The sequence below is a fragment of the Tenebrio molitor genome, chromosome 7, assembly GCF_963966145.1.
Source record: "Tenebrio molitor chromosome 7, icTenMoli1.1, whole genome shotgun sequence".
In the NCBI taxonomy this organism is placed as follows: domain Eukaryota; kingdom Metazoa; phylum Arthropoda; class Insecta; order Coleoptera; family Tenebrionidae; genus Tenebrio; species Tenebrio molitor.
The window spans coordinates 16,785,849-16,807,584 of record NC_091052.1 but is presented as its reverse complement, the minus strand read 5'-3'; the positions used below and the strand labels follow the sequence as shown (position 1 = coordinate 16,807,584).

Sequence of the window (21,736 nt, the reverse complement as noted above, 5' to 3'; positions counted from 1 at the left end):
TCTCGTTCGCTCGACTAAACTCGGATTCCCCGAACTCACTCGAATGAGCTTTTAACCTTTCATCCCGGAGCGTGAGATGTGACGGTGTGACGGATGAAACTGATTCATTGGCCAGGAATAACGTGCATGGCGCGCCTAAAGAAGTTTTCATTTGAAAAGTGCGGTGCACGTAGAAGCGTTCCCGGCACTTCCTTCTAATTCCCTTAACCTTAGTCAAAGCAAGATGATGTGATCCGAGGCAAATTGTATACAAATCCTTGCTAGAAGTAGGTCGGTCGTCCGTAAGAGGGCTCTCGAGGCAAGTAATGAATAGCAAGTGTGCGAGATCTCCACGAACGGATTGTTTTATTCCCGTTCTCGCTCTTATTTGCTATTTGTGTGTTGTGCGATTCACTCATCGTCTCGCCTCTCAGGAAAACTTCCCTCAGGACTTGTAATTCAATAGTATAATCTGAACAACAGACGCCGCGTTTCTTCTACAACAGAAAAACTACCTCACACACTTCCGTGTTGCGTTCGCAAGAAGTGGTTTTATTTGAATAAATCTGGAGTGCATTAGGGTGCTAACGTAGCCATGACCGCCGTTATGGCCCAATATCGCTACACCCACGCCTAAATTAAACCCACAAATTACCTGCCGTATTTTAAAACCTTATCTTTATCAACAATTCCAGGTTTATTGGACTTCAAGTCGAGCCATTTCTGCATTGTTAAGATTTTATGGCGGGCCAGATTGCACCTCACCCCGAACACTGGTTTATACCCTTTTAATCAACATCGAATTTTACAGACGAGCTTTATTATGCATAATTGCGGGAGCTTGATTGCGATAGATTCCATTTCGCTACCAATAATCGAACAATAAAAAACGGTTATGTACCTATCGCGTGCTCCGTATCAATTTAAATTTGACATTGGTGAATATAAAAGCAATAACAACTGTCTGAGGATGCATTTTTTCCCCAGGCATTTGAAATTTTTAAATGATGTTTCCGACGTTTGCTGTAATTTATTGGACCTTCACCATTAAGAATGTCCTGAATCGACAACAAAGCTCACCGTAATGTGTATCTTGCTGTCTCGATTATAAATAATTCTGAAAAATGATTTGCAACTGATCAATCAACAGAAACAGCAGCGGTGATTTATTTCAAGAAAATGATTTTCCATAAAGTGCACATTCTTTCGAGATCGAGACGTTTTCAATCTGTATTAAATTTAAATTACTTTTCGTCCATGGAAATTTATTGGTGTATGCCTTTGCATCTCCAGATAGCCTTTTATCTCTGTGGAAGTGTTGTCTGAGCTTCTCCTCCTCATACTTATTGATGTTTTTAGGTGTAGGTAATATGAAATCTTAGGGATTGCATTTTCGTCCCTTATTTTGTAGAGAAACGTGAGGCGACTGGCGAAGAGGGTCAGGATGGGAAATTGCCCCTTATTTGTCATCGCTTAAAAAACACCAAATGGAAGTTGACTCTCGAACGGCAGGGGCACATCGTAACGCATTATTCACTGCGGATAATTGTCCGGCATGGAACCACGAGATTTGATGTTATTTCTGTTAATTCTGGCGAGATCAATGCCGGCGATAGAGCCCATCCAATTTTGAAACTCGTAATGTCCGCTTAGCGGATTGTTGGAGTTCACCGCCGCAATCGGCCAACTTTCCAAATAAATTAATAATCAAATTAGGCGAGGCTGTTATAATAAATGTGGGATAACAGACCGGAGCTAATCCGAGGACATCAGGTAAAACCACTTCTGCAAAAGCCACTAAATTTGCTGGCGTAATAGCTGTCTCTCCATGCGTGGTTAGTGAGTCGGTCGTGTTTCACCAACCACCTTTCCCCCCATCCAATAACATGCAAATGTATGTAAAACAGTCATCAAATTACATAACACCGAATCATAGAACGTTTTAACATCGCTTCTTGTGCTGCGCCTGTCGTACGTTACGTTAAAGGGAAGCTTATAACTAGTAGCTAATTGATTTATATGGCGAACCCAAAACGCATTTTACTCCGGCTCCAGACCCGGCAAAGTGTTTATTTTCTTTTTCTTGAGGGCTCTTGTACAAGATTTACACTAATGGAATTAATTAGAATGTCGCAATGTTGTTTTAGTAAATCAAATTTCTTCCGACCATCGTCAAAGCTTTTCCTCTTCGGGGTCTCAAACACCAGGATTCGATAGCTAAATTCTCTTTCATTAATTAGGATCAACTTTTTGTCGCCGAGTTAATTCAAGAAATGAAACATTCTTAGGATGACATTCTTTTCATTTAATCCGAGGAATTATAAAAGAAAATCTACATCGTCCTATTGAATTACGTGCAGGTTCACTTCACGAAAAGATTTTTCGAGCTTGTGGCACAACGATAACGGTGTATGAATCCTTAATGTTTTTATCCCTTTTCTTCATGAAAAAACACCACGGAGCTTACTCATAAATCATAATGAATCTTGCAATTTTTTAACATCGGTTTTGATACAAACTTTGTTGTAGCGTTTATATTAAATATTATAACAAATACGTAAATTCTCGTCATTACTTCATTATACAACTTATTTTATGTTACAAGTGTTGAAAACGATCCATTGCTTTACGAACGGTAATATGGCGCGAGACGCAGTCGAGCGCTGTATGTGAGTGAGTAAAGCAATGGAGTTTTCACAAGAGTACCATACAATATTTTTTGTGCTGCCTTTTGTAATAAAACATATTTTTGAATCATTAACATAATAAATATTACTTAAACAAAATTATGTTGGTAATCAATTTAGCACTAAATATGTCAAATGTCAATCTGTCAGTGCTCGAATTTCAAATTCAAACGCAACTTTATAGCTTGCAAGGTCACCAACCGAAATTTTTATAAATAAACCCCCCAAACCTAAAATTAACACATTTTAGCATTTTTTAAATATTTACGAAGCACCTTTTGTTTTATAACATTAGAGACATAATTGTCTTTCAGTAATACTTAATTTGCCACAATTAGTTTATTTTTTCTTGCCTTAGATTTCTTGTTTGTCCATTGCAGCACTAGAGTTTTCTCATTTCCATTGCCGCACGCTAATCGTCCACTTAAAATGCCAACTGCAACTACGGCAGCACAAAAATAACTATTTATGTTCATTTTATCAGTTACTTACTGACCATTTTAGACAGACTTTGTGTACGGACAATGCATTTAACGAGATCTAACAACTAAATTCGCCATTATTACATATTTGCAGCAATCTAGAGACAATCATGAATATTATCATTATGAAGTTTATAAGCAAAATTATATTTCTTTCAATTCTAAAATTTACATTTATATTATTTGGCAAAATATAGGTGAACATATTTTTTCATTATATATTTCGACATCTTTCCTGCTTGACGGGCAAAATCAGATCTGACAACAGCGTCTTGTAAATTCTGTCATGGTGACGCAGAAGACATATCAGGTTCGCTGTTTTTAATATTAATTATGAATATTGCATGTAGTTTACATAACCTTTATTTGCTGCTACGTTAGGTGACGTTTGATAAAACTTTTAGTTACTATTATTAACAGAAATGGTGGATGCGTCGGGAGAATTGTTTCATAAATATTTTAATATTTTTCTTTTCTAAAGAGTTAGACAATTATGGATGTTACGTCAAATAGATAAAGATATAGGGAATCCAACGAAAGCATTTTTTCTCTACCTATAACATTTATTCTAGAAATTAAATAGCCTACATTTAAATGTAGTGAAAATTGTTTTAGTAATATGTATTTGTATGGTTTTTGTTGTCTAATTGTGATAAAATTCGAGTGGTGTGTCTTGCGGATCTTATTACAAGAAATCTCGTGAAGAAAGTCAGACAGTTTTTTTCTTTTTTCAATAGCAAACCAGCATTTACAAGGGTCATTGGAAAATTTCAGATAAAAAGTCGAAGGCGATGCAGTAGAGTGAAACCGATAGACCTGTCTAAAGCAGATAACCTTTCTTCGTGTTTCAGTTTCCGATAGCCTTCAGTAAATTCTAACCGTATCGTGCATTCTTACGTCACTTTTTTTAAGATTATAAAACTGGTTGAAAAAAAAAAATCAAAGTTATAATCGTCCTTTTGGAGATTTTAATACGTTAGCTGTAACCAGCTGACCGTTTGTGAATTCAAAAACCATTTTTCTTTTCTTGACTGAATAACTAATAATGTAAAATTCTGTCAAAACTGCAAACAGTGACCACAAGAAGCGATAAAAAAATTAATTGATGACTGTTCTCTTATCATTCGATCAGCGAGGTGAAGCAAGATCTAACGCGGTCATTGTTTGGATGGATGTCCGCCGAGGGAACCGCGTTCTGTTGTAACTTCAATACTTCATAACTTCATTATACGGTTTCAGGATGGTCTGTAGCCCGTAATGTCGGAGAAAGAAACTCCGACGTGGATGTCGTGTGGAAAGTGGGCGTATAGAATAATAAATGATAATATAAATGGTGCTTTCAAGGGAATTATCGTTACTTGATAGAAATATCCGTGATAATAAATAAATCTAACCTTGAGGTCGTGTCCTATTTTTAATAACTGTTTGAAACTATGATTAATATCGGGTGTTCATTTAAATTTCCCGTCAAAGTTGGCGTTGAAGAGTCGATTGTGAACGCACCACTCGTCCGTCTGCAGAGTAGAAACACAACAACGCAAAAAGTGAGGTTAGATTTAAATAGCCGATCCGTGATCTGCGGTGCGTTCACAATCGACTTTTCAACGCAAACTGACGGGAAATTTAAATGAACACACGATATATTGCCCCATGAGAAATTCAATGCATTTTTTATGCTTTAGGTTTACATTTTATTTAATCTATTTACTCAAACTTTTAATGAAATACATAGTTGAATTCAAAAGAGAATCGTAATATTGTGTTAGGTACTTATCGTGAAAAGTAAATGAGATTAAAATAATTCGTTACTATTAGAGGACAACCTGTAGTTAATTTTTCAGTTTTACCTTCAGTTAGTTTCATTTACTCACTAAACAGCAATCGGAGAATCAGAAAATTATTTTTTAATATTTTCCCAGTTCTTTACAGTTTAAGTAAGAAAAATAAAATATTATTAAAAATGTCATTCCAAGGAAAAAAATTGATAAATAGAAAATTAATATATACGTTTGCAAGAAAGGACTACTTGATCAGGATTAGTTAACTAACCGGCTATCGTTAGTTCATTTTCGTTTCAGTGATGAAGAGAGAAATATATAGTTCAGTTGCCAGCGGGCTGATCTAATGATCTAATTAACTTTTCCCCCTTGATCATGCACTTAAGTTGGTAGCGGTGTTGGATTCTCTCATGGGCTATGACCTTGGAAATATCTGCGCGAAGGTGGAGCGAAAAATCTGTAAATGAAAACTGAAAACGTCTTTACACGCAAATAGACAATAGAGAGAGAGAGAGAGAGAGAGAGAGAGAGAGAGAGAGAGAGAGAGACGAAACTAGCGTAACGAATGACGATGTCTTCCGGTCTGTTTGTAGCGTCTGCTTGAGACGGACATTCGTCGTTTGCGCAAATATGACATAGCCCATAAGAAAATCCAACAAACATACCTCAATGACAGTTTTGCCTAATGTAGAGTTGGCGCGGTAATCCATGTCAATATAGTCGTCATCGACAGTGTCGAATTCTAAAATCTAAATCATGACTGAGTTGTCTAACCGGCCAAACATTGATCAGGTAAATAATCGTCAAATTTATCTTGATTAAATGGGCGGTGCAAAAAATTGTTTTCCCTACCGGTTAGAAATGTAGGCTATGGATATCTCATTTGAGGTGAGAAAATTCAACTTTCTCGCTAAGGTAAAAAAGTTAATCATGAAATGTTTATGGTAAAACTGTACCAAAATACAAATGGCAAAAGTGTCAAAAGTGAAATAAGTTATTGATAAATGAAAGCCAATTCAATAAAGCAAGTTGGTAGATCAATCATATAATCTGGAAAATAAACAGATAAGCTAGGTAGGTAGATTACTTTATTATTTCAAGTTAATTAAACAAATAACGCAGCCTACTATTCAATTCTCAAAATTTTCGTTTTAATCAGGAATATAACCATCTTTTTTTGGCTTTTTTCAACGAAGTTGTGCCGGTGGGGAATAAAATAGTATTCAAACCTTGTTAAGAAAGTGCCCTTGCAGACCTTAGGCACTTACAAACCTCGCCTACGGCTCGGTTTATAATCTTTGTCTGCGGTCTGCAAGAAAGCACTTTCTTACCTTGGTTTGAAATATATTATACCACATTAACAAGTTTAATCACTATCAACATTTTAACAGATTTTCGCGCAATACGGGCAGTTATTCACAATTTTATGCGTTCTTTTTTCAAAGTAAATGGTGCCCATGATTTATTATCGAACAGAATTTGTTCTTAAGACTCTTCAAGAGGTATTTATAAGAGCTTAGAATCCAATGAAGCTAAAATAATTAGTCAGCTCTTTGCAAGAAATATAGAAGAAAGCTCAAAGGCTTTCACAATAATAAGTACAAGAACGTACTAATTATTTGAATTATTTGCAAGAGTTAACCGGAAAGAAATCGTGCCTGAGAAATCAGGATTACTAATGTTAACATGTTATAAATATAGCTTTGAAACCGGACAGAAATTATAATATATGTGATGTGTAAATATAAAATTAAGCGCAAACAGGGAATTGAAATCGGAACTAGTGTGGTAAGAGAGATTTACGTAGGTGCAGAAACACGGGTTCGCGTCGATATTTGTGTAAGAGTGAAGCCGCAAGTCTTCGGAAGTTGAGCGTATTATGTTGTTGAACGGAATCCCCGGACGTTTGCTATGATAAAGTCCTTCGGCAGTGTGTATTGCAATAACTGAGTTTGTTGTTGTTCTTTCAGTGCCTCCGGATATCCTGGACTATCCTACAAGCACCGATATGGTGGTGCGTGAGGGATCCAACGTGAATCTCCGCTGTGTTGCCAAAGGATCACCAGAACCTTCAATTACCTGGAGACGAGAAACCGGAGAGCCACTCAAACTGTTAACTGGAGAAGAAGGTGATTATAATTTATCATGTGATACATAACAGAGGCGCGGATTTGACGTAACCGTGATGAACGAGCAGTTCGCGCCTCTTATTTACTCCGTACTATTAAATTAATTCGGTAAACGCGTCAGTTTTAAAAAGAGCTGACGCTAATGAATCATGAACGATGAATTATACGTTTAAAAACAATCTAGTAATTGCCTAAATAAGAACCGGGAGCTGGGGTGGTGCAGTAGAGGAAGAGGAAGAGTCGCTCAGATGCATAGCATAGCGCTTTGCTCAATCGATTGGCTAACTAGATACTATCTGTTACCTTGTCGGTTGTGAAACCATAAAGGCATGAGTGTTATTTTCACACAATTACTAATTAATGAAAGTTCTCGGTAGGGTAGCTCTGAAATTCGGCGGCGCTTCCACTCGGTGTAAAGTTCAATATGTATAATGTAAAAAAATTGAAAATTGCCCCTGAAAAATGAATTCCCTCGTTATCTGCTCAGCTTTCTGGGTGTGTACCGATCGCGATATTAATCTCAAGTGCGGTGTATTGGGTGTGAAATTTCCGAAATTGCCCGAGTTCGGAATAAAGTTGCTATTGTTGAAAATATCGAAAGTTTAGCGGGCGAAATTCCTGTGAGAAAAATACACCACGTTTAGCGAGAGAAACTGCGATTGTCACGCAAGAGAAGTCGATGCCGAGTTTATCGAAAACCCCTAATAAAAATATGTAAATTTCGAGGGAGGCATAATGCAAGTATTTAGGAGTCACGTTAAATGATGGGGAAAAACGTGACGGAAAGTTCTGTTGAAAATTCAGAAGACACTCCGCCACTCTCCCATTGATTCGCCTCGTTCACAAACAAAAAAAGAACCATCCTTTATGCTCGGTCTCAAATGAATAATTAATTTCCATCATTCTTGCTCGGTTACGGAAGCTTGCGCAGGAATCATATCGAACCGGGATTTATCTCACTCCGAGGCGGTTTTTCGCGTTAATAAAGACTCTTCGGAGGCGTTGACGACACGTCGAATGAACACACGTAATCGCTTAATGCTCCTGCACAATCTGCCGTCAAAAGGGGCGCAATCTGCTGCATAAATATAAATCTCGCCCCGAAGATGTTCTCCTGTTTCACATCTAAACTTTATCGCCCTGCACTCCAGAACAACACCTCTAACGTGTCTCACCTACAAAACTGCCGTCGTGACACACTCGCGCCAACTTTACGTGCAAAATGCGTTAAAAGTTTGTGATGATGCTGTATGAACAACCTCACGCAATTTACGCCCTAATTAGACTTCTTCAACAGCGTAATTTTGCGAGGAAACATCTTAATGGTGTCGTACGACGCGGAATGTTTTCATAAAACTTTGCAAATCAATGACTTGGTGACATTCTCATGGAAAGGATCAAATTAAAAAGGGATGTTACAGCACACGTAACAGGAACTTATGTCAACGTTAACCTTTCGTTTTGTGACGCACATAGACATATTCATTGCCCTCAACCGTCTCGGTGATTAATTTAATGTTGGTAAATGTTAGAACTGCGAAATTATTTCAGGTTAACGAGGGACGCTATAAAAATTCTTTTTGCAAATTTTGTTTTTAAATACGCTCATTAGGGTTGTCGGTGAAAAAAATTAAATAAATTCGCAAACTTTACGACCCTTTGGTGTTTATTATTTTGCTCCTGGTGGATTTTTATTTTGACCTATTCGCATTGAGATAATATTTTACAATTTTTTTGCTTCCAAGTACTTCCCACTGAAATTGTATTATTCATTTTTAAAACCATATTCTTGATTTTTCTCGTTTATTTCGCAATATGAAGATTAACAAAAAAGAAGTCTAGACATGTGTTGATAACTCTGCTTTAACTTTTTCCACTGCACATTGTTCATCTGCATAAGGAAAAATAATTGTGAATATTGAGAGTTATATAATTAGGTTGCAGTAACTGTCATCGTTCGTTTTCTAGGAATTTTTCAAATAAATTCCGTGGTAGAAACGCACTTAGCGGCGAAAATTTGAAAGTTAAGATTTATTATAACTTTAAAAGTTCTCCGATACTCTTCTTAAAGGCCTGGTTCTACTTTTAAAAATGAAACAAATTTTATTTTGCAGGCCTCGGAAGGAAGATAAGGTTCATTGTCTTGATTTGACGCCTCATTACTAACAAAATTCCTAATTACTATTTTCGAGTCTTGGTCGAATCGGCAAATCTTAAACTCTTAATAGAAATTTAAGAAAAATGTGTAAAAAGTTATCCTTTATTGCACGAACGGGTTTAAAATACGACCGAGTTACGAGGGAGTATTTTAAAGGATGTGAGTGCAACATATGAACTTTTTACACATAAGTCTTACAACATTTTATCTACGATCGTGAGATCATCGCACTGGTTTTAACATAAATTTGTATAAAATAATTATTATTAATTCAGTATTTTATGAATAACCAAAGTCGTTTGAGAACCACGTCGTTTAGCAACCTACTTCTAAACAATGTTTCCAACAAATTGTATTGTTGTATTCTGACAATTCTGTGCTATAAAAGCGTGTAGTAAAAGTTTTATGGCACGATTCTGTCAATTCACTAAACGTCAACTTTGACAACGATTTTCAGTTCAAAAAATGCCTACTTTTTACACGATTGTAGATAAAGTAATTTAAAATCAACGGAATTCTGAAGTGAAAACTTCTTTAGGCGGACCACATACATTATTATTCCCGGGCAGTGAATTCGTTTTCAACCGTCATGCGTCACGGCGCGGTGTTCGCGTCATGCGTCACATCACACGCTCCGAGGTGAAAGGCTGATTCGAGTAAGTTCGGGGAAGCCGAGTTTAACCGAGCGAGCGAGAAACAGTCAATTATGCGTCACTTTTAAATTTTCATTGTCCATTGCGAAGTGCGTGCAGAGCTGCAGGAGTAGCAAATATTTCTTATGCTCGTGTCTGTTTGACATTTTAAGATTCTGAATTTTTATCAACCTTTCAAACTATCGGAGGTTATGCAATGTCACTAAATCTTCCTTATTTAATTACCGCAATTCCTGATTAGTGCTACCTTCATTCCTCTTAGTTTCCAACAGCAGCATAACTAAGTAATTACATTCATACTTGGGTGGTTATACTCTATGCAATGAATGTGAATAACAACCTAAATTCTAGGGCAATAAGAGCACTAATTTCACTGCAAACTCGGTCATATAAATTATTTAAACAAATTAAAATATGTCAGATACAATTTTTTACAAAGTTATGGTCTTGACTATGTGTCTATAAGTTTCTGAAATATTTCATCAAACATTCTTTGCACAGACTTTGTAAACTCCGTATTCATGAAGGATTTCTAAAAGAGCAAAAAGAAATGAAGGCGAACGCCTCCTTCGCGTAATGACAAGGCCGGAGTCATCGATCTCGACAAACGCTTTGATAATCAAACTAACAGCAGCAAGTGCCGCCTCTTGTAAATTTCAGAGAGTTTCTGTAAAAAGGCGAAACTGCATAAAAGTTGATTTAACAATTTATCGTGAAACTTCAGCACCTGGTTCACGGTCGAGAGCTTAGCCAGAATTGAAAATCGGTGAAATCTGATCATTAAATAGAATTGATAATCGTAGAGCTAACGAAAAAAAATTGAGCAAACATGTGAAGTTTACATTGTCGCTTTTCTGTGTTTTCAGTGGGAAGCATCGACGGTCCCGTATTGAACATCACTCGGGTGAGCAGGCAACAAATGGGGCCTTACCTGTGCATCGCCTCCAACGGGATCCCCCCATCCGTCAGCAAACGCATCATGCTCATTGTGCATTGTAAGCGCTTTGAAGCCGCCGCCGCTGCCACCCCCGCTCATCCTTTCTTTTACAGTTCCTCCAATGATCTGGATCCAGAATCAGCTAGTCGGCGCTTACGAAGGACAACAGATAACACTCGAATGCCACTCGGAGGCCTTTCCGAAGTCTATTAACTACTGGACCACTGATAAAGGCGAAATCGTTCCACAGAGTTAGTACTTTTTTATTATTTCGCTGTGTAAAAGGAAAACGTGTTGCTTTTTAGATAAGTTTTCTCCGACAGGTTCGAGCGGTGCGAGTTGTCGAGAGCTAAAAGCACGATCAAAGCTTCCTACCATACATTTCAACATTTTTTTATCATCCGTTATTCTATTATTGTCTTCTCCTCTCCTTCCTTTTTTTTAATTACGTTGACGGCTTTGTTCTCATTTTCGAGGTTTGTCTCGCCACTTTTATAACCTTTTTTATTAACGAGCTCGGTGGATTCTCATTAATTTAAACCTCTTGGGGTATCATAATTTTATCAGTTCGATACCACAGCGAGAATCCTGTGAGAAACCCATGCTACAGCGTTATTATGAGGAACGATGCAAGAAACAAAATTCACTGAATTTCACTTATTTACCAACAAATTTACTGACGTAATTATCCAGATAATTTTATTTGCTTATCGTACAGCAAGTAAATTTAAACTTTTTCGTGTATTTTATCAATGTAAGCCACTCAAATGACTCTACCCACACAATATTAACCGGCGAATATTCTTATCTGCCCATGCTTATAAACAGGTGAACAATACATCGATTTATACTGAAATATTTTGTTGGTCAAATCAGGAAATATATAATTATATGTGCGTTCACAATCGACTCTTCAACGTTAACTTTGATTTGACCAACAAAATATTTCGCTTTGAATTCAAAATTAACTCCTTTTTATAATGTTGTGTAGTACATACAGGATGTCCTACCTAAGATTTTTTAGTTTTATATCTCCATTATTTATGGACCGATTATGGAGATTAGTCTCGCGTTACTCAAGTACCTTCAGTCTTAGAAACACCATTTTAACTCCCTTTACTTCTGAATGAAATCGTTTAAGTTTTATACTAAACTGTAGAACAACAATAAACAATGACTTCCGCAAGAATTCGTCCCCTCAAGGTAGTCGTAGGCGGCTGAAGGGACATTTGGTGGGGGAAACTTGCGCGGTCCAAATATTCAACCAATAGACGGTCGAATGAAATAGCGTTGCTGCACATCCCCACCTAATGTCCCTTCACAAAGCGACTGGAGTCAACTACAAGAAAAAGAGGGAAAACCGTGTAGATGTATTTAATTTTTCGCAGAATTGTTCAATCGCTTCAAAGCGACTTGAATATCTCAAACATTTTAGCACGTTTTTAACAAAATAATTGATGTTTTCTTGAAGTAGAAACTGTTAATTTGATTACATTTTTTGTGTAGACACATGTTTTCCAACGAGTAACAATCGGACGCTACTTTTGTGTAGATTCAAATAAAGGAAAATGTTTTAAAATTACATTTTTTATTAGTCGGGCATTTTATTACCAACAATTTATTCTTCATTCACTTTTTAGTGAACTGTATACATATTTTGTTTTATTGAACTTTTTCCTTTTCACTGATATTTATAATGGCGTCGCACATGAAGTATTAATGTCTCACTAACGACATGGAATTCCAAATTTATAACGTTCAAAATACTCGATAGATGTCTTTGTCTTTAAAGTCGGAGAAATTGAGAAACGTAGAGTACCTACTTGCTTTGAAGGATGGCAGTTTCGAGTATCTAATTATAAAGCACAAATCGAGACAACTTTCTTAGTGATAATTTTTTGTAACCATAAAAATATAATGTTATGAATAACTGATGTGTAGTGATCGGATCGGTTTAGCTCTTCGAACGGTGGTGGTATTATCCATTAGCATACGCTCAACTAGCGACGGCTAACGCGTAGGGAGAAACCTAACTATTTAACTATTTAACAATCGATTCTCAAGCTTTGGTGGCGTTAACAGTGATTATACGGATTTATATTATATTATTAATTATTATTACTATTCCTTTGGTGTTGTTTTTGTTGTTATTTGAAAATTTATTATTTAATTTAATACTAACAGTATGAACCATCTTTATTGAAGTTTCTATAAAGAATAATATTCATTTTTCTGTTACACCTATTTATATAAGGTCAAAAAAAAATCGTATTTCCAATTTTTAAAGATAAGTAATAGGTACATATTTCTCTGTAAAAATAACGATGTCAAATACTTTTGCACTTTCGCAATGGTTTAGCGAATACAGTGAATGTTTTACAATAAGAAACACTTCTGCATTACATAGTGGTGTAATGATTCACTCTACAAAAGATGCACATAACATAACATGTTCAAACAAAAATGAATGCATCTTTAAACCACCTAAATTGACTATACTCGTAATTTCTCTATAGATATTATAAAAAAAAATTTAAAAAATGTACCAATAGATATGTACCAGATGAACCAATCTTATGCAAAAATTAAATTCCGAAGTTTATGAAGACCATTGAAAATCATGTTTCTGAAACGACAGATATTTTGGGATGATGTGTAACGAATTCATTATTAATTTTTTTATTGTTATTTTACATGCATTTATTAATAAAAGTTTCAACTCTATTTTGATGTAAATTATTAATGTAGTATTTTATTTATTAGTAATGTTACAACATACATAATTAAAACTGGCAAATTACTAAAAGCTCATTATCCAAATCTGGTACATATCACATGTACTCGTACAATGCACGCTCTGCACCGTCTATGTCAATACAATGTAAGAGACGAATTTCCGATGTCTATAAATTAATAAGTCTGCCTAAAAAAATTCTTGAATTGCATCGAATAAGTCGGCATAAAGAAAAACATTAATTACTCGTCCAGGTTCATGATTAAAGGCTTGGACATTTCACACCATATATCTGGAAAATCTGCAAGAAACTATCTTTTCTTGTGCAGAAGACTCTCGCTCAATCTTTGCATGCAAGGAAATTCTTAAAAAAATTTTTTTAATTGGTTTCAGTAAGTTGGCGTGAATAAATAATTAATAACATACTTTTTTGAAAATCAAAATATTTCTCTTAAACAAGGCAACTCAAAACTGGACTGGATGGATCATTAAATAGTTTAAAACTTTTTCTCGGAGAGTTTGATTCGCGTCTTCAAGAAACAATAGACTTCATTTTGACAAAAAATCTGGATTTTTCTATTATAAAAAAAAAACTACTTTGCGATATTTACTAATTAGGAATTAAGAAATAAATATGTGAAATATTTTGATCATTATCTAACTGTGACGTCGACAGATCATTTTCGAAAGATAAAATCTTTTGAAATAAAAAAATAGTGCTATGTATCGTAGGTTCATTTAAATTTATCCTCAAAGTTGGCATTGAAGAGTCGATTGGGAACGCACCACTCGTGTAAAAAACGTAACATTTTAACAGCTGATCTGTGATCCGTAATACGTATAGTGCGTTCACAATCGAGTCTTCAACGCCAACTTTGAGGATAAATTTAAATCAACGCACGATATACATAACGGGTGTTTTTTTAAATTTGGCGTCGAAGTAGGCGTTGAACTGTCGATTGTGAACGCACTATACAGGTTACGGATCACGGATCAGCTGTTTAAATCTTACACTTTTACACGAGTGGTGCGATCTCAATCGACTCTCCAACGCCTACTTCGACGCCAAATTTAAAAATACACGCTTTATATTAAATATTGAAATATTAAGTCTGATAATGAGAATCATTAATTATGACGAGCTTTTTCAGGAAAAGTACGTACCCTAGAGCGAACCATCTTTTGTTATAATTTTTTTATGATGACTGATACATCAAAAATATATACCTAATTATATGCTTCTATCCATTCCTTACTCTCAGTTAATTTTGTTATTTTGACAGACAGTTATTTTTTGTTCTGGTTAAATTATAATGGTTTTTATTCAATTATGACAAAACTAGAAAATTCGTTTATCATGGTGAAACATTTAAGAACTTGGTTCTTTAAAATCTTATACAGTTTTTTGACAATTTATGTTTGGAATATTAATTAAGGTATAGCAGTATACCTGGCCGTCGTGCATCTCGGTAGTACAGCATTATTTTGCAAGTAGCGACTAGTTTTTAATTTTGAAAAGCTTTGTCGATAACAGCATTAATTATGGAACGTCATGTAGTGGCAGTGCGCCTTGCGTGGAAATTGCACTGGGTATCAGTGGTAATAATGTGGCAGTCAATCGATGCGACGGCGGCGTAACGGAGTCGATATTTTTCATGCTGAAAATTTCAGCATTATAATACCGATTTTATACCGGTCATAAATCGTAAATTATTCCGCTTTTCAGGTGGAAAATACGAACCAACGTACTCAACGAATGGCTACAAGATCCACATGAAACTGACCATAAGGTCGATAAGTCCACAGGACTACGGCAACTACAAGTGTGTATCGAAAAACTCTCTGGGCGACACCGACGGAACGATTCAAGTTTTCGGTAAGTGATTTGATTCGATATTTTGACTGAGTTTTAAATGATTAAGCGAAGAATGAACCGAAAGAGGAAACTTATTCTTGGACCCGTTTGAAATATTTCATCTTTGACTGGCGAAGCGAGCAATCGCGTTTTATGCATCAAAAACCAAACTAAATAAGTTCTCCCTACTTTGCTAAATACACATCTACACTCCTAATTAGGCGTTTATGTTTTAAAAATTGCTCCAGGCTAAGCAATTAAAACACCAACCGCTCAACAATGAACTGTGTCTGTTTAGTTTCAAACCGGGTCCAGACTAGGATTTTTAGAACGAGAAAATTTCACTATTTAATTTTGAAATATTCAAGATTTTTCTCATTATTCAAGGCTTTTAGCAAATTAATTTCAAAGAAAAAATTTAATTCTTAGAAAACAAATAAAATTTAAACCAATAAGAATTCGGAACAATTTAATTGATGAGTACAAATACATTTTGATCAGTAACTATTTGTAATAATATTTACTAAATAATTAAGTAATAAATCTGAATGCACAGTAAAATATTTAGAGGCAAGTTAAAAATATATATTCCAAGTTAAAATACTGAATGATCAGTAAAATATTGTTTGGACAGTGGTAAAACATTTTGATCTACGAAATTTTAAATCTGATTCAATGAATTTGCGTTTGTTAAGTATTAAATTTAATTTGTGGCACAGAATATTGAAGAACACAAGTAAAAAAACAATTGCTCAGTGTACAATTTACTTGATTCTTAAAATTGTGTCAATTAGGTACGATTCGAGAAAAACAACATAACCTATAAATTTGACCGCGCAATAGTCTGCAAGTGTCTTGTGTTATGGTGAAATAAATTGCATAAGTTTACAAGGTAAATTGAGGTATTTATAAATATTTTTTCACAGTCATATTCTGCAGGCGTTCAGGATGAACAATAGTCTAGTTGCGGAGTACGAAACGTCGGAATCATCCTCTGAGGAAGGACGTCATCACGAATCATCGCCAAAGAGGAGAGTTATAGGAAATTGGATAAAGATTGGAGTTTTTTCTGGATCGGATGAGGCTGAAAAATTTATAAAAGATAAAAAAATATGGGGATTTCATTATAAAAATAAAACAGAAGAAGGAATAAAGAAATACTTCAGGTGCAATCAAGTTAAACTTCGTGGACAACAATGTTCTGCAAAAATATATCTTCAGTATGATTCGACATCGCATGAAGTGCATTTATTCAAGACTAAATCAGAACACAATCATGACTCTATTGAAACAAAAGGCGTTCTTGGAATTGACCCTTCTCTAAAGTTGGAAATCCAAAAACTTTTTGACCTAAAGTTAAAGCCAAAGGCTATTTTAATAGAATTGTCCAAGAATAGTGATATCAGGAAGCTTCCCTCAAAAAGACAATTAGATAATTACTTGCATCAGTTGCGAGAATCCAAATATGGCCCGTCACAAATAAGTGTTGGAGAATTGGAAGCATGGCTACTGAAAAACTCAGTTATTCCAGAAGACTTGCATATCCCTTTCGTCGCACAATACGAATTAGAGACTGAGGAAGAGGAAAGCATTTTTCGATTTTTCATAACAAGTAGATATTTGATGAGTATTTGTGCCAACAGTTACAAAATTCATGCTGATGCAACCTACAAACTCTTGTGGCAAGGTTTTCCAGTTCTAATAGTGGGTACTACCGATATGGATAAACATTTTCACCCTTTTGGTCTTTCTGTTTGTACTAATGAGAAGAAGGAGGATTTCAAGTTTCTCTTTAGAGCGTTAGTTGCCACATCAAAGAAATTATTTGAAAAAAAATTTGAACCTAACGTGTTGATATGTGATGCTGCAAAAAGTATTCAGAATGCTTTCATAGAGATTTTCGGAACTGATAAGTTGATAATCATGTGCTGGGCGCATATGAGGAAAAATGTTCAGAAACGTGTAGAGCGTGATGTGGAGAAAAAAAACCGTTCCCTAATTCTGAGAGATATTAACACTCTTCAACTTTCTTCATCTCCAGAGATATTCGAAAAAGCTGTTGAACTTTTCAAAAAAAAATGGAATACGGAGCAAGCTTTTTTGAATTATTTTGAAAGAGAGTGGCTGTCTGATAATAGCAATTGGTACGAAGGTGTAATGAAACATGTACCAAGTACTAATAACGCCTTAGAAGCGTTTAATAAAGTTATAAAAGACACTCATACCCTTCGGGAACGCCTTTCATTAAACCATTTTCTATCGGTTGCTCTTGAAAGTGTTCAACAATGGTCGAACGACTATAAAACTGAGTTGAAAAAATTTTCGAAAATACCAACAATTACATTGTCCCTGTGGACATCTGCCTATCAGTGGACTAAAAAGAATAAACCAGTTCTCATTGTCTCCCAACAGGAGAGTCAAATTAGTTACAAAATTCCAGCAGGGGATTCAACCGAAGAACCAGGAGAATTAAATGACATTTGCGCAGAAAATTGGGTGGAATTTGAAGAGTTTAAAAATAAGGCATTTTCATCCTGGATAACTACCACGTCAACTTCTCCAGATGAGTGGATTAAGGGAAACTGTAATTGTCCAGCTTTTTTTAAAAATATGATATGTAAACATATTATTGGCATAGCCATTAGACTTAAATATGTCAAACCACCACCAGAAGCGCGAAATATAAGTATTCAAGGGAAACGTAAAAGAGGGCGTCCTTCTAAGGCAAAAAAAGCTCTTATTGTGCAGTAGTAATATACATAAACTTTAAGCTATAGGTACTTAAGAAAATGTTTTTTTTAATTTTTAAGTTTGAAAATTATTTTTTCATTGTTTATTTTATCGTTTAATTTTCAAGTAAATTCTACCATAATGTTGTCCTGATTTTATTTATTTGAAATTCCTCTTGTCGAGATTAGTACAGAACCTGCCTCACAATCTATGCTGTATTGCCGTGCTGCCGTACATTTTCTGTAGGTATATTATCAGTCAGCTCTGCCATTGGCTCTGCCCTCAGACCATTTATCGTTATTTATATTTCAATTTCACTATTATACTTAATCATATTGAATCAAAATACTTATCATAAATTATTATGAAACTTAAGTTTTTTTAAGAATCAAAATGCAATTAATTATTGAACAAAATATCTGATCAAATAGTATTTCTACATATCATTTTTTTTTAAATCAGTCAAAGATTAATTTTTATCCGGACAGAACATACTGATCAAACTGAATTTTCTACTTGAAAAATGTTTATTTTTTTACTTGTCAACTGAATAATGTTACTGATCAAATAAACATAAGCCATAAGAATTTATTAATTAATAATATTTGTTGCTACAACCTGTGCGTATTGTGACGACGCGCGTTTTATACCGTAACAAATAAAAAGTTGAGAGGTTGTCATAGGCAAATGTTAACTCTATCTTGAAAACTTAAACTTTGATTGTTCTTCTGATGAAGACGCACGATATTATTCCAAAAATTATGTATTTATCAAGAGATAGTTTATTAAAAACAATTGTAAAATTAAAAATTTGCTTTAGAACTTCCGATTAGGAACTATCGGACGTTCAAATGAAATCCTGGGCTGGGAGGGCGTTGGAAACCGTCAACTGTTTTGCTTTTTTGAAGTGTAAATTGACAGTTGTAATTAGAGCATGTCGACAGCCAAGCCAAAATTTATAAACAAAAATCTTTCGCCTTTTTCTTTCTTTCTTTGCAATGTTTTACATTAAAAATTGAATAACTAACTAACCCTATTCTTTAGCAAATATCTAAGGGCACCCTTTACTGAAAACAAACATGTTCAATCATGTGCCGATTAAACATAAAAAATGTCAATCGTGTCAAACGGTGGGAAATTAAAACTTTACACTGTTCAAAATGGTTTACTTTTTTCAACGCTTACTCAACCCAGATTTTCATTTGAACGCATGATACAATAATTGAGAAATAGATATAAGTATTCTAAAAGTATTTAATTTTATAATTTGCTTATATTAAAATTTTCTTTGATGCCTTTTATTATTTTTCCTTCGAAATCTTTTCCTCATTTCCATTTATTCCCTACCATTCTGTGTATAAAAATCATTCTCTTTCCGCACTATTTCCCCTGCTCTTATCCAAACTAGTATATTTTTATTCCGAATATGCTCTATTTTAATATTCTTTCTTCCGATTTTCCATTGTTATCTCTTTCTTTCCTTCTTTTCCAGAAGAAACACATTTTTGACTATCAATTTTCCGAAATATTTATTCCCTGGCTCCCGTTTTTACAATTTTTCTGTCATTCCATGTCGCTCATTTTTTATTTATTGCTATTTCTCTTCTTTAAAAAAAAGGCTATATTCTGTCTCGTGATTCGGAAGTCACGTTAAGCCATTGGTCCCGGTCTATTGAGTTGGTCATCATGCCCCTCATAGATTTGTAAACCAGTCCTAGACTGTGTAACAAATTTTTTTTTTTAACGGGAATTTTTCCCTTTTCACAATTTTTTTCGTTTTCTCTTTTTCGGAAAAAATTGACTTGCTAACCCTAACTAAAATGTTTATGAAACATTCAGGCTCTCTTCCTTTTTTTCTTTTGAATTTTCAACAATATATGAATTAGTCAATATACCTAGTCGATAAAGATCAAAGTAAATTCGATCAAACTAAACACACTCAAACCCAATTACCGAATTGAAACTAATTTAAATGAACTGATCTAGTTTAGCCCCAGAAGTGCGGCATCATAATTTATACAAAATGTGTCGTCATAATATTTCTTTCTGTCTCCTTCTTTGTTTCTTTGTGCTTTTGTGTCTTTTTCATCCTTCCTTTATTCCTATTTCCTCCTAACCCTTCCACCAATCTGTTCTATTATTTTCTTAACACTTTTTTCTTCCGTGTTTCATTACCATATTTTCCTTTCTCATTTTTAATTCCACTCTTTCTCTTCTTCCTTTTAGTTAGAGTTAGAGTTAGAGTTAGAGTTAGAGCTCAACCCCATCCGCAAACCACAGTGGTTCTTTTTTCAACTTTTTTTTTTCTCAATTTTGCTAATTCGTTTCTTTTCTCTTTGTCATTTCTTTGTGACTTTCTCTTCCTATTTTTTCTATTTTACTTTCCATTTTTCTAACATTCCTTTCTCCTCCTTATTTTCTCATTTATTTGAAATCATAAAATCGGATAGTGATTATCGAAATTCAAATTATTTATTAAATTACATAGTAATGGAACATTATTTCCTACATTTAGGGCCACTTTACAGAAGCTAAATTAAGGTAATCGTAATCAAATGCGAGATTAACTGAACACGTGATTAGATTGAACCAATCGAAGTTTCGGATTCATGAGTTGATCGCGCATTAAAATTTAATTCGAATTAAATATTTAATTCGCTTTCTATAAACTGGCTCTAAGTTTCATTTGTAACCATTTATTAAAGACCAATTTCTATTGTTACTGAATAAAACACAGCTATTGTTCACAGAATGAAGAAAATAATAACTGAGTCAGCTGTAGAAGTATAAAATAGTATATTATGATACGAGTCTTATAAGAATCATTTTGTCGCACGCACGGTTTTAGAGCACGACGAGCGTAGCGAGGAGTGCCCTAAAGGAGTTAGTGCGATAAAATGCCTTGTAAACGAGATGTCATACAGTATTTTTTCTACTTTGCTAATAGTGATACTCGAGACAAATTGCACCATGATTTCGGCATTAGAAAAAAAATGTGGTTGTTTTCGATTTAGATAGGAGCTACTTCTGAAAAGTATAAAGGTCTTAAAATTGCAGATTAAAAATACTAACAACGCAAAAAGTGAGGTTAGATTTAAAGAACTGACCAACCATTCGTTTTAAAAAAGACTGATTTTTCAAATTGCATATAAAAAACACGCAAAAAGTGAGGTTAGATCAGAGTTGTAGTCGGGTGGTGCGTTCACAATCGACTCTTCAACGCCAACTTCGACACCAAATTTAAAAAAATACCCGTTACAACTCACAAAAGATGACAAAACTTGGATATACAGTGAAACTTCAACTTCCCTTAACGGACACTTCTGAAAAACGGACAGTTCCCTTGAGCGGACAAATTCTGATTCCCCGGCGTCGTCTCATTAGTTTTTTCACAACGAATTGTTCTATAAAGCTTTTCATTCAATTTCTGCCAAAAAAATCCCTCCAAAGCAGCTCCGCGAAAAGAAATGTTTTCCGAAAAAAGCCAAATATTTTCTGAGAAAAGCCGTTTCTGCTGAGGTTAGTTTGCCTCGCACTACTGAATTCTCGAATTTGTAGATCTATATTACGCCACTTTGCAAATAGTTACATACACATACTCGTAGTATGTATGT

At 34.8% G+C, this 21,736-nt stretch overlaps 1 protein-coding gene and 1 long non-coding RNA gene across 3 annotated transcripts in view; both read left to right on the top strand.

Moving 5' to 3' along the window:
• LOC138135320 (neurotrimin-like) overlaps nucleotides 1-21,736 on the top strand; it is a 75,468-nt gene that overhangs the window by 40,639 nt on the left and 13,093 nt on the right. For both annotated transcript variants that reach the window (XM_069054013.1, XM_069054012.1), the window contains exons 4-7: nucleotides 6,897-7,055; nucleotides 10,733-10,861; nucleotides 10,917-11,054; nucleotides 15,264-15,413. In XM_069054013.1, the coding sequence (XP_068910114.1) occupies nucleotides 6,897-7,055; nucleotides 10,733-10,861; nucleotides 10,917-11,054; nucleotides 15,264-15,413 (576 nt within the window). The remainder of the gene's footprint in view (nucleotides 1-6,896; nucleotides 7,056-10,732; nucleotides 10,862-10,916; nucleotides 11,055-15,263; nucleotides 15,414-21,736) is intronic.
• Nucleotides 15,863-18,269, top strand: LOC138135835 (uncharacterized). The gene is made up of 2 exons (XR_011161106.1): nucleotides 15,863-16,284; nucleotides 16,332-18,269. It is a non-coding gene; the product is annotated as an uncharacterized lncRNA (long non-coding RNA).